Raw genomic sequence first — 14,136 nt, 5'->3', positions numbered from 1 at the left:
ATTTTTTCTTTTCTTTTTTATAGTTTGTACTTTTTTAAGTTTTGTTTTATTCAGTTATAGTCAGTTTACAATGTTGTGTTGATTTCCAGTGTAGAACACAATTTTTCAGTTATACATGAACATACATATATTCATTGTTGCGTACTTTTTCACCGTGAACTACCACAAGATCTTACATACACTTCCCTGTGCTATACAGTATTATCTTGTTTATCTATTCTATATATACCTGTCAGTATCTTCAAATTTTGAACTCCCAGTCTGTACCTTCTGCTGCCCCCACCCCCCAAGCCGCCGGCAAACACAAGTTTGTAGTCTATGTCTATGAGTCTTTCTCTGTTTTGTGTTTATGTTCATTTGTCTTTTTCTTTTCTCTCTCTTTCTTTCTTTCTTTCTTTCTTTCTTTCTTTCTTTCTTTCTTTCTTTCTTTCTTTCTTTCTTTCTTTCTTCCTTCCTTCCTTCCTTCCTTCCTTCCTTCCTTCCTTCCTTCCTTCCTTCCTTTCTTTCTTTCTTTCTTTCTTTCTTTCTTTCTTTCTTTCTTTCTTTCTTTCTTTCTTTCTTTCTTTCTTTCTTTCTTTCTTTCTTTCTTCTTCTCCTTCTCCTTCTCCTCCTTCTCCTTCTCCTTCTTCTTCTTCCTTTTTTTTAGATTCCACATATGAACGATCTCATATGGTATTTTTCTTTCTCTTTCTGGCTTACCTCACTTAGAATGACATTTTCCAATGTTGCTGCAAATAGTGTTATCTTGTCATTTTAATGGCTGAATAGTATTCCATCATATAAATATACATCTTCTTTATCCAGTCATCTGTCAGTGGCCATTTAGGCTGTTTCCCTGTCTTGGCTATTATAAGTAGTGCTGCTCTGAACATTGGGGTGCAAGTGTCTTTCTGAAGTAGGGTTCCTTCTGGATATATGCCCAGGAGTGGGATTACTGGGTCATATGCTAAATCTATTCCTAGTCTTTTGAGGAATCTCTATACTGCTTTCCACAGTGGCTGCACCAAACTGCATTCCCACCAGCAGTGTAGGAGGGTTCCCTTTTCTCCACAGCCTCTCCAGCATTTGTCATTTGTGGACTCTTGAATGATGGCCATTCTGACTGGTGTGAGGTGATACCTCATTGTAGTTTTGATTTGCATTTCTCTGATAATTAGTGATACTGAACATTTTTTCATGTGCCTGTTGGCCATTTGCATGTCTTCCTTGGAGAATTGCCTGTTTAGGTCTTCTGCCCATTTTTGGATTGGGTTGTTTGTTTGTTTCTTATTAAGTCATGTGAGCTGCTTATATATTCTGGATATCAAGTCTTTGTCGGTTACATCGTTTGCAAAAATTTTCTCCCATTCCATAGGTTGTTTTGTTTTACTTCTGGTTTCCTTTGCTGTGCAGAAGCTTGTAAGTTTAATTAGGTCCCATTTGTTTATTCTTTTTTATTTTTTAAAGATTTATTTATTTATTTGAGGAGGGAAATAATTAGATTGATTGATTGATTGATTGATTGATTTTTAGAGGAAGTACTGGGGATTTGAACCCAGGACCTTGTGCATGCTAAGCATGCACTCTACCACTTGAGCTATACCCTCCCCCCTCCCATTTGTTTATTCTTGCTTTTATTTCTATTGCTTGGGTAGACTGCCCTAGGAGAACATTTTTGAGATGTATGTGAGATAGTTTGTATTTTTTGTATCTGACTTAAGAAATCTTTTGTGTCTTGACATGTTTTCTTGACATTTGTTCTAAAAGTTTTGCCTTTCATGTTTCAGTGTTCAATCCTTTTGGAATGGATTTTTGTATATGGTGTGAGGTGCCAATCTATGTTTCCACCGTTATGTACAACCAGTTGTCTCAGCCGTATAAATTCAGCAGTGCATCCTTTCCCTGCTGCTTTGTAACATCAGCACTTACATTTGTGAGAGTCTGTTTCTGGAGCCTATATTATGCTCTATGTCCTACTTACCATCTCTCTACTAATAATACCACACTGCCTTAATTTTTGTCACTTTATATTAAGTAGAGCAACTCCACCTTAAATTGTTATTTATCTACAGAATTATCTTGATTTTTCTTATCTTTGACTCTTCCATATTCATTTTAGAATTAACTTGACAGATTCCTTGAAAAACATGGCAAGAGTTTGATTAAAATTGCATTGAACTTGATAGATTTAATTTGGGAGACAGACATCCTCGTGGTATTTGGTCTTCTCATCCCAATGGAGTACATCTTTCCACTTGTGTAAGTCTTCTTTTAGACTCTTGTACATTAATTTTCTTTGAAACAGATCTCCTTAAAATTTTTATTAAAGGTTTGTGATTGGTTATTAGGTGTACAGAATACTATTTATTTTGTTTTTTTCATTTTTTATCTAGGAAACTCAGGGAGCTCTCTTAATACTTTTAGTATGTTGTCTATATGCAGACTTTCTTAGATTTTCCTATCACAGTCAAATAGTATTCACAATCATATAGAGTTCAGATAAGGACAGTTTTATTTCATCCTTTTTCTTGTCTCATGTGTGGGTGAGTTAGTAATCAGCTAGTGCCTCCAGGACAGTGTTGAACAGAAGTGATACCTGGATCCTTAGCTCATCCCTGACTTTAAGGGAAATACTCTTACTTTTCATTCTTAAGTGTAAAATAGAATGGAGTGTTTTTGTAGCCACTCTTTACTAGGCTTAAGCATTGCTTTTCTGTTTCGTGTTTGCTAGATTTTATTTTCACATGAATGAGTCTTATATTTTACGAATGCTGAGTGGTTTTTCTGTATCTATGGATATGGTCACTTTTTCCGTTTTACTCTATTACAGTGGTGAATTGCATTGGCATTCTAATGCAATTAATATTAAACTATTCTTGCATTTTTGTTATATTTCTCCCTTTGTCGTGATAGATTCTTTTTGTTCATTTCTTTCTCATATATACTTGCTGTATGAAATTTAGGATTTGATTTATTAAGATTTTAAGATCAATGCACACACACACACACACACTGATGTGAAAACGTAGCAGGGAGAGATCTGAAGATGCTGTCCCTGAAGACTGGATTGATCTGGCCACAAACCAAATAAAGTGTGTAGCTCTCAGAAGCCATTTGCCAGAAGAGGCAAGGAACTGACTTCCTCTAGAGCCTCTTGAAGGAGCATGGCCCTGTTGATACTGAATTTGAATTCAGACTTCTGGTCTTTAGAACTGTTCAAGATTAAATTTCTGTTGTTTTAAATCACCAGTTGGCAGTAATTTGTTACAGTAGTCATAGGAAACTCATTTACTGATTTTGATTTTCTGATTTTGCCATTAAAATCTTTCTCGTTTTATAAAATGCATTGGGGAACTTACCTTTTCTTTCACCCTCCTATAATAGTTTGAATACGTTTGGCGTTATCTGGTTTTTCAGTGTTCGTTAGTAGTCAAATATAAACCCATCTAAATCCCAATTTTTTTTCAATGAGAGGATTTATTAAAAAGTTTTTTCACATTGTAGTTTTTTCTTCTCTTTATCCTTCTCTCCCCCGTCCTTCATCCTTTCGCCTCAGCTTGTCCTTCCTTATGAACAGTTTTGCGGTTGCCTTCATGTAGTGTCCGGACTCTTCAATTCAGAATCAGGTCTGCAGGAGTGAGCTGGGCTCTCGACTCCATCTTGATATTTAGTGATATTGCAAAGTAATACATTAATGATATTTTAAATTAATGATCTTGCAAATTCACATATACAAACCAAGGTCACAGTTGACTTTGTTCAGCATCTTGCTACAAGACTGTGTCCCACATGCCTGGGCCCGCAGCTCTTGTAATCTGTAGGTAGAGGCAGCTTTCTATAGCATTTTCCAGCTTTTTTATTAATGAAGAAGGCCCTAGGTGTCAGGAAGTGAAACTGACTCTAGGTTTTCATTTTACATGAAGCACATTTAGTTCTTTTATCCCCAAAGAGCTCTTCTCTCAGCCATTCGTTCCTGCTTTTTGGCTGGGGGCAGAGTAGACCTGAAGCTTCAGCTCTGCTCACCTCCTTTCATTTCTCTTCTGTTTTAATTTCACTTAGTTTATTTATTTCTATTTTTACTTCTAAGCTAAAAATCTGAGTGCAGAAACAAAAATCTTATTATACAGGCAATGTCTATTTTAACAGAAAAACGTTAAAAGTTAAGGTTTATGTCATGGCGTAAAACAAATATGTAGAGATCAAAGAGTTTAAGGAAAGTAGAAAGGGGGTAAAGGTTTAAGTTGAGGCAGAGTGGTAGAGGTTACTATAATTTTTAATTTTCTATAATTTGAGGTTTTAAGTGTAAGTTAAATTGCATTTTTTGCAATTGTGTTTCATTTTGATAAATAGAGAAGATGGTTAAAATTTTTCGTAGTATTGACTGCATGGCAGAACAGTAAAGGATTATATTTTCAAGTGAATTGTCTTTCATTCTCATTTTATTTCCTGTCTTTTAATATTTGGCATCTCAAATTGCCACAACATGGGAGGCAGACCCATTTTTATATGAGTATTATAAAGCCATCAAAATTGCTGCTCAATTATCTGACTGTCTCAGCTTTGTAATTTAACTGGTCATTTATTATAAAGTCATGGAAGTGAATACGCAGTGATCTAATCACATTTAATTGGTTAAAGCTGGTTTTAGTTTCACTTGATGACTCATGTTGGAGCACGCTCACAAAGTGAATTAACCCTTCGGTATTTATGATACTGCTGTCTATTTCTTTACAAAGGAAGCAGCCTACTGCTAACGTGCTGTGAGTAGCCTGTTGAGGTTCAACCATGGGCAGCAGTGTTTTGTTTTGTTTTGTTTTCTTCCCCCAGAAAGTACACAGTGTTCCTTTTGACTCTCCAAACTGACTCTCTTCTCTAGTTTCTGATATTTACCTCATGTCCTCTTATCTTTGATCTGTTGTGCTGTTTCTTTAGATTACTGACTTCAGTTAATTTCACTATATTCAAAACTTGGCACTTTTAAAATTATTTCTTTAAGTACCATCAACTTTAGATAGTAGAGGCTATTATCATATTCTTGAAAGACCTACCTTGCCTGCATGAGATCCTTTCTCTCCCATCCCACAACTCCTGCCCAGAGCAGAGGAATCAGCCATTGTATCCGAAACTTGAAGCTCCCAGTTCTTCTTTCTTTAGGTGAGGATCCCATACTTTGTACTTAGGTGAATATTAATCTCTGAACATCACTGACAGTATGCAAATCACAGTGTAATAGGTATAGTATATTTGAAGTGCCTTGCAGTTTAGATTATTTTATTGGTACGCTGGCTTCTTTTTCCCTTTTTGCTATTAAGGCAATGGAAGGGTTAAGGGAAGCTATGGGATGATGAAATGGGAAGCCTGAAGCTCAGTAGTCCAAGCCTGAGGGGACGTGGGGAAAGTGTTAGGTATACAGAGAAGGGCAGTCAAGGAAGAGCCTGCCCCTTCTATCCTTGTACACTGTGAGGAAGGAGAAGGAAGACAGAATTAAAGCTAGTAGGTGATCAGAGGTACGTTCTAGTCTCTTCTTTCTAGGCTTTGACTCGGGAGGAGGAGGCATATTGGTTAAGTCAAAGGGCGGCTTTTACCATTCTTAATATTTGAGATTCTTGGAAGAGGTCATCTTTGAGGGTGCCTTGGCACCCACCTGGGGCATAGGTGCTTCAGAGTGAGCTTGGCAGTGAGTCATGGTTAGGCCAAGAAAGGGCCAGCATTAGCTTTCCAGAACTATCTTGCTTCCAGTGTGACATGGAGGACACAGAAGCAGCTGTGTGTCCCTGTTATGACAACCCCCCCATGGTGAGGGCCAAGGGCTGAGGTCACTTTGTGGAAGAGACTGCAGAACAGATAGCCTGGGAGTGGAGGACTGTTCAGAGACTAAGAGGAGTCATTAGTGCCTTGGAAGCTGAATTGAGATCAAGTCAATAATGGAGCACAATCCTGTCTAAACAGAGAGGAACCAGACTAAGAATTAGATGAGCTGCAGATTTTAGCAGCAGAAGCCCCATAGAACACTTAGACACTTTCTTGAAAAACAGCAGGCAAGGGGTAGAAATATCACAAATGGAGACTTTATCCACAGGAGCTATTTAGCAGACTAAAATATAGTGGGTAACTTTAATAGAAGTCTGGCTAGTATGCTGTTGAGGGAAATTAGATAAAAAATTATAGATGACACCATTGAAATTTTCTGCTTCAGCCTACAGATAGACTGTAGCTAGAGACGTGGTGCTTGCAGGTCATGGGGAATCTGAGAAAGTCTTGCTGCTTGTTTTGGGGTATTAGACGAAGGGGGTTTTCTGATACTGGTTTTGTAATTCAGAAGCCTATAATACAGAGATTATGGTGATGTTTTAATTGCTTAAGGAACACATTTGAAAACCTTTAACCCTTTAGGCCAAGTACTTCAACTTTCCAAATCCACCATGCACTAGCGGAGGGGCTTGTTGGCTAGTAGCCCAAAATACCACTGAATTCTGGCATTTGAGAGACAGAAACACCATAGACCTGATGATGGGAGCACTTGAGAGTAATGCTGGAGTTGAGCCTCTCTGGAGTTCCAGGCCTCTTAAAGATTTCTGTGTTCTTCTTTGCCCAACACAGCCTGGACCAGGTTGGAAAGGAAAACATCACGGAATTTGTGGTGTAACTGCATTCCTTTTGTAGCATTTATCATAAATTGTAACCCAAACAATATTTGTGCCATTATTTGCTTACTGTCTCCCTACTACACTTTAAAATCCACAGCAAAATCTATGTCTACTGAGCTGTTTTTACCAGCTTGTAGCATAGTGTCTGGCACATACTAGGCATTTAGTGAATATTGTATGAATGAATAAATAATTAATGAGTTAGTGTTAATAGTTATTTGCCCATCTATAAATAAATTAGAATTTTATGGTCTGAATTAATTTTATGGTAAATTACAGCTTCATCCAAGTTTCTCTTCTAGCACTAAATGTATTAATCTTTTAGGACACTGTAGTGGATACATTCTATTCAGTGGTGGGCTGCTGATTGATAACAACAGGCTCTCTGTAAGAAAAAACCCTGACTTGTGGTATTTTCCAGTTTTTATAGTCTAAAAACATCCACTGTGGCTGCTTTCAGGTAACCCACCTTACTTCATCGAACATGGAGTTAGGAAGAAATGTGCACAAGCAGCTCTTAGGACTCAGTGCTTAGGCTCCAGAAGCACTGGAAGCACATTTACATGCCAGTGTTAGTCATGCCTTATTCTTCGCATACAAAGATTGTGCTGGTGACACACATTCAATAGAATGTACACTTTGAAAAGATTTTGAATTAGTTAAGGAAGTTCAAAAAATGTAAAAGAGAAACTCAAAAAGTTTCTGTAGCTCAACATAATAGTTTTTTTTTCTCATCTGTGTGAAATCCACCCTGGTGGTTAACAGAGGGCTCCCTTCCAAGTACTCATTGAGATTTCCAGGCTTCTTTTTTTGTGGTTCCTTTAATCCCCAGGGTCTTGAATGAAGAGCATGACAGCAGCGTATGAGAGTTTTTAATGCTCATGGGGATGGCACACATCATTCCACTTATAATCCATTGCCCGGAACATAGTCATATGGCCATGGCCGTCTCTAACTAAAGAGGAGATTGGGAAATGTTTTCTAAGAGGAAAAGAAAGTAAGTTTAATAGCTAGCTAGCATCTTCCAGTTTTCTAGTCATGTGATAGCATTAAACTGATCAATTTACACTCTTTTCTTTTCTGACAGATGCACACATTTATAAGGCATTATAGATTAGCAGTAGAGTCTAGTCTGATTAGGGGTAGAATCTAGTAAATTCTTTCTTCTATGCAAAATTAGCTGGTCTTATGAACTTTGCCTGTGGTCTCAATAGCACCAGTCTCTAATCAGTCATCTTTCCTTCTCTGAATTAGTCTATTATTTATTATCCCTATTTAGATGAAAATCACAATTTTTTAGTGCTTTAAATTCCTTTAAGTTATTGTATGCACTTAACGTAACGTTCATTCAGTTTAGCGATTACATTTACCAACTTTATGGTTTTAAAGATGTAAACAAAAAATGCTGCAGACCATATCAGTAAACAAAGAATGCTGAAACCATCAAGTCATCAGTGTCTGCTGCCACCCCCCAGTGAAGACAAGCCTGCAGCCCAGGCTCTGCAGCCACTCACAGTGGTGCCCTCTGAGGGGACTCAGAATAAGAAAGGACAGGATACTGGCCTAGATGGCTAGGTGCTTGTCAAAGGAATGAATTCAGTGAGCCCAAATGTTTGCTTCCTCCCTTACATAGAAAAGCGCAAAATTCTTTAACTTGAGATGCCTGGTTTTCTTTAGTTAACAAGTAATCTTTTAATGTTCCAACTACCTGGTCTTTGTTGTAAAACTCCTGTATATCCTAGCTCCTCCCCTAGCTCTTCGGAGCAGTCCCTCAGAGCGATCTGAGAGGCTGTCATCCCGGGCTCGAAGGGGTTCGAGTCCTCAGAAATGTCCACCAAATAAAACATAACTCTCAACTTTTAAGCTGTGCATTTATTTCATTCGACAAAGAGGTATTTCTGTTTCCCTTAGGATTTTGTTTTTCACCCTTTTTAACCCCAACAAGGATGTTTGTGGAATGGAACATACGGCAATAAGTGACAAATTTGGGTCGTAGTATTCCATCTCTTACATTGCTGTATTGCTTTGAAAATTTTGGCATATTTAGAACTGAAAGCAGTAATACCTTATAACTTTGAATCCTCTGTGTCTTTGTATTCTCAGGGCTTAGATGTTTTTTGATATTTATGATCACCAGCAAAACTAATAGAGATTTAACCATGGAGATTCACAGGCATATGTATTTCTAAGATATTTTTAACAGTGTTCATCATAAGATATATTTGCTGGTTAACATAATTGGTTAAAAGTTTCCATTAACAAAAGTCCTACAGTTTTATTCCCAAATTAGTTAAAATTTTTTCCATGGACACAGAATTTGCCTCTAGTGTGAAGGAAAAGCCGGGCTGGTCTAACAGGATAACTCAGAAGTCTAGGAATGTGAAGGAGAGGCTGGTCTGGTCTAACAAGATAACTCACAAATCTAAGTATTGGAATACCGATCTGAGTTCTGCTGGACTAACTTGTGAATCTAAGTTAATTAGTGTTGGTTTGCTGTTCATGTTTTTTTGCTAGCCAGCTGGATTTTCAAAGATATATATCAGGCTTTGAAATGTTGGTTTGCTGCCTCCCTGCCTCCACTTTTGTGATAATGATGCTGCTAAAGCTGTTCCATGCCTATTGGCCGAATACCCCAAGTTTGTACTTTACCCTATAAAAACTCATGCACACGTCTTGGAGGTGCTCAGAGCTTCGGAGCAGAAGCCCCTCTGAGCCCGCCGGCGTAATACATCTGAGTACTCCAACCCTCCGAGTGGTGCTTGTTTCTTGGCTGGCCTGTCGTTTCCGTAACACTAGCAGACATGAGTTATTTCATAGCCAATTAGTGAAAAGTCATTTCATGGCATGTATGTGTGTATGTGCTTGTAAGGCAGAGTTCAGTTTCATCATTTATAAATTAAATTGCAGTGTGTGTGAAGGGCTTCAGGTGAAAATGTCAGTCCTTGTACTACTTTGAGTGGGTTTAGGTTTCCTAAGCTTTAAAGATTAATAATCTATTAATCCAAGAGTAGGAAGGGATAGTAAAAGAAAAAGGGTAACTGAGTGTTAAAATATGAGGATTACTAGAAGCCAGCAGTTTAGGAGGGAAAATAGGATCAAGTCAGAAAAGGAGCAACCAATGTGGACAGCCCAGAGAGTATGGGAACAGTATTAATACACAGAGTCTTTACTAGGAATCAGACATCATCCTTCACACCTTACACTCATTTATCTTATATAAATATCCAGTGGGTGTTAACAGATGACAAAAACTAAGCCTATAGTGCTTTTAAGTCTTTTTCTCATTTTGTGCTACATGGAAATAATGCTATTACTACAATGATAAATTTAAATTTATAATTTAAATACAGTGTCATAAATGTACCTAGTTTACACTGAGGTTAATTGGTAAGGCTGGTCATGGCCTCCTTTGGTCTTACTTTACCACTCTGAGCAACACATACCTGTAGCTCATTCAGCATATTGAGTTGAGAATCTTTGCCCTAAGCGGTGGTCCTCCACCTTTATCACAATCACCGGTAGGATTCGGCACACAAACACACACAAAAAATCACAGATTTCTGGGTCCTGCCTCAGATTTCTGATTTAGTAGGTCTGGAGTGGAGCTTGAAAATCTGCACTTCTGGAGAGTTCCCAGGTGGTACTTGACGCTGCTGCCCTAGGGATATTCCTTAAGAATCTCTTCTCTAGGAGAGTTTAAGTAACCTGCTTACCTTGTGACAAATAATGAAGCAGCAGTAGGTTGTTTCTGCAGATGATCATGACTGGATAATTGTCTGCCTCACAAACTTACTTGTTTCATTATCAATTACCGGGTATTCTTCAATTTTCTGAGCATGACTTATTCTAGATAAATTCATATCATAGAATCATGTAGATGTATTACTGTTGTAACATGAATATTAATTTATTTAAAATGAAGCAGAAAAGTTGAAATTCAAGTTTAATTTATTTTAACATGATTTTGTGGTTCAGTATTTAGTGTGCGTTTTACTTTTAAAAAAGATCTGCAGTACCTCCACTTGTCACAAGATGGCGCTGAAAGGCTGAAGATTTTGGTTGCAATTTGATTTTTGAGACTATCGATGGGTTAGATCTATTTCTTGTGTTCAAATCAAAAGAAATTTGAAATATGATTTTTTTTAATTTGAAATTTTGGTATTTTCATATCAAAAATGCTTTCCTATTTATTTATACAAATAAGAGAGTCACAAAAATGGACATTATTGATGACTAGTTATTTTGGAAATGGATGAAACATAAATCTTAATATAAAATGTTTTATTATAATACATACCCCAGAAGGACTTCAAATGAATTCAAGTTAGTAAGCATTTAGAAAATTTTACTGTTCTATAATTTATAAGGTCTTATAGAAGATACAGACCTTGCCCCCAGTGAGTTTTGAATTTAGTTGGGGAAAAGAGAAATGTGTATACAATTTGAAGAGAGTACAAAATAATAAAAATGATAAAGTACAGTGTTGTATGAGATGGACCATACAAACGATATTGACTGGAATAATCGGCAATTAAGCAAAATTTTTAAATGGTATTTTACAAAGCCATCCTTGCATCAGCTGAAAATGCCATGTTGAATTTTTTAATGGTGATTACCTATATTATTATAATTTAAACTATGAGGAAATATTTAGCAATCTGGAGAGCTGTGTAAGATTCAGTACTTGACAGAAAATATCAAAAAAACCTTGAAATATGAACTCACCTTTTATTTCATGAATGTGTGATTTTTTTTCTCATTAATCAAAAAATGTTTTTCAGAAGAGGGTGAAGGTTTTCTGGTCACACAGATGTTAGTTTTAACATTTTTAGATTTCTGGGGTCTGAAAAACATCTATTAAAAAATCAAGTGTAGAATGATGGTCACCAGAGGATGAGGGGAGAGAGAAAAGGGGATTTGCTGTTCAATGGATGTAGATTTTGAATTTTGCAAGGTGAACAAGTTTTGGAGATCTGTTTCACAATAATGTGAATATACTTAATACTACTGAACTGTGCATTTAAAAATGGTTAAAATGGTACATTTTATATAAAGTGTCCTATTAAAGTATGGGCAATTAATAGGTTTCTGTTAAAGATCAGCAATGATCCTAGCTTTATTTTAGCTATTAGGAGCTACTCAAAAGAAATAAAAGCCCCCTCAAGAAGGCTGTAATATAATTGGTGATAGAAGATTAACCTAGTATTAGTAGGTAATCCACTGAAAATCCAGCATATAGTGGGCACTGTGCTAGACATTTTACATAAATTATTTCAGTCCTTAAAACAATGTAGGAAAAACAGGTATTATCATCCCTATTCCTGTTTTATCACTGAGGGAATTAAGGGTCATAAAGTTTCAGCACCTCCTTGAAAGTTGCGGTTTGTAGTCTTGGAGTTCGTATTTAAACGCAAGTCTGTCTAACCTCAAAATCCATTTTCTGTATGTTATACTATGCCCATAATTTAAATAAAAAGTAAAGAATACAGATAAAAAAACTCGTAATTTTACATTATAGTTTGGTATTTCTACTGCCAGTAAACATTGTCTATTTCATTATGACTATTCCGATGAAATTAAAAGAAAGGATGTGTGATATAATTAGTGGTAGCAGTTAATCTGTATTACATTTTAACTTCAGGAAGGATAACCATATATTTTGTTTGTTAGCTGGAATTGTCTCTCTTTTTATCTGTTCTTAACTTTTAGAATCACTAATTTCTTTTCCCTGTGTGTTCATGTGCAGGTTATGTGGGTATGTAATTTGTGCCGAAAACAACAAGAAATCCTCACTAAGTCAGGAGCATGGTTTTATAACAGTGGATCTAATACAGCACAGCAACCTGATCAAAAGGCTCTCCGAGGACTGCGGAATGAGGAGGCGCCTCAGGAGAAGAAAGCAAAACTCCATGAGCAGGCCCAGTTCCCAGGACCCTCAGGTGACTTATCTGTACCTGCAGTGGAGAAAAGTCGATCTCATGGGCTCACAAGACAGGATTCTATTAAAAATGGGTCAGGAGTGAAGCACCAAATTGCCAGTGACATAGCTTCAGACAGGTAAACATTTTGCTTAATCTTTAGGTAAACATTATTTTTAATCTTCATTCCAAACAGAAATAAAAATACATAAAATGTTTAGGCAACAAATGAGCTGTCTAAATATAATGGAAATGTCCATATGTTTTATATAAATGCTGAAAATGATGTTCAGGACTTGAGCTATTATACATTTGAACAGTCTTAGGTTTGATGAAGGAGTGTCAGGTTAACAGATTTTCCAGAATGAAGAGGTGGAATAAAATAGGGAACCTAGGTAGGAGGTTGTGGTCACAGAAAAGACAAACTGGAATGAGGGCAACGGGAATGAAGAAGAGATGGTTTTAAGACACTTTGGAGAGGTTGGATTGACGGGACTAACTGGAAGTGGACTTAAGAGAATGGAGAAGGTTAATGATGTTTCCACAGTTTCCACCTTGAGCTGAAGAATGAAGTGGTTTTTCCACGCAGGTAAGTATAGATGAAAGGGTTTCATGAGTTTGATGTTTCCATGGGCTAACTCTGTTATTTACTATTTTGGCTTAATTCTATGGGCTTCTCTATGATCAAAGTATTAGACTTTTAAAGATGACATTTATGGTTCTTATATTTCCTACTTTTGGAAGGGGGAGAATGGAAAATTTTCATAGGAAGTTTATTTTTCTATACCATATTCCTCTGTTTGAATAGAAAAAAATTTTAAAAATCTAGTTTATACTATGTTTATTATCCAGAAGTGACAGAAGACATTTCTGTGTGAACAAGCATTAAGTCATGCATTTGTGGAAAAATAAATCTAAATTGTAATCATAGGATGGTGAATTCTGAACTCTCAATTATAACAGATAAGGGAACTGGGAGTCACTTTAGAAGGTGCCTTAAGCCATCACCCCACAGTGTGTTGCTGTGTCTTGGAAGAATAATAAAATGATGGATGTTCCAGGTTTTTTTGAAAACAAGCAAAAGTGAAATGGGCAATGTAATCCTATCTTTGGACAAAACAGTGGTGATTTCATGGCTGGTGTACTATGAAAATGTCTCAGTGCAAAATCTCAGGAACCTAAGAATTTTAAGGTTAGAGGACCATTTTAGATTGAGGACCACTTTAAGCACACAGAGATTTGAGTGCAGGTGGTTTACATGGAAGGAAATTTCAGGTACTACCTATAGGGAAGTGGGAAGTGGTCCAGTTCAGAGAAAGAATACAATGCTGGATGCATTCAAGAGCAGGTTATCTCTTTTGGCAATAGTGTCTCAGTCTTACTGAGACTGCTGGACCGCAGAGTTATCCCACTTATGGGCAAGGAGGCAGGAGGTATTTATCTATAAGTTTCCTTTGCTGTTGGACTAGGGCTATTCCTGGGGGATGTTAACTCTGGGGAACTCATCAGTCAAACATGTTCCTGTGCAAAGAAAGTACTCAGGCAGATTATTACAACTACTGTAAGAAAACATAGCTATGTAAGGAACAGTT

The 14,136-nt window shown here is 36.9% G+C and overlaps 1 protein-coding gene across 25 annotated transcripts in view; it reads left to right on the top strand.

Moving 5' to 3' along the window:
• RIMS2 (regulating synaptic membrane exocytosis 2) overlaps nt 1–14,136 on the top strand; it is a 511,671-nt gene that overhangs the window by 131,605 nt on the left and 365,930 nt on the right. For all 25 annotated transcript variants that reach the window (XM_064476913.1, XM_031439443.2, XM_031439470.2 and 22 more), the window contains one exon: nt 12,373–12,683. In XM_064476913.1, coding sequence (XP_064332983.1) covers nt 12,373–12,683 — 311 coding nt within the window. The remainder of the gene's footprint in view (nt 1–12,372; nt 12,684–14,136) is intronic.

This window comes from Camelus dromedarius, chromosome 20 (assembly GCF_036321535.1).
Source record: "Camelus dromedarius isolate mCamDro1 chromosome 20, mCamDro1.pat, whole genome shotgun sequence".
Taxonomy (NCBI): Eukaryota; Metazoa; Chordata; class Mammalia; order Artiodactyla; family Camelidae; genus Camelus; species Camelus dromedarius.
Note: the sequence above shows the minus strand (reverse complement) of the source record. Positions and strands in the feature narration are given on the sequence as shown.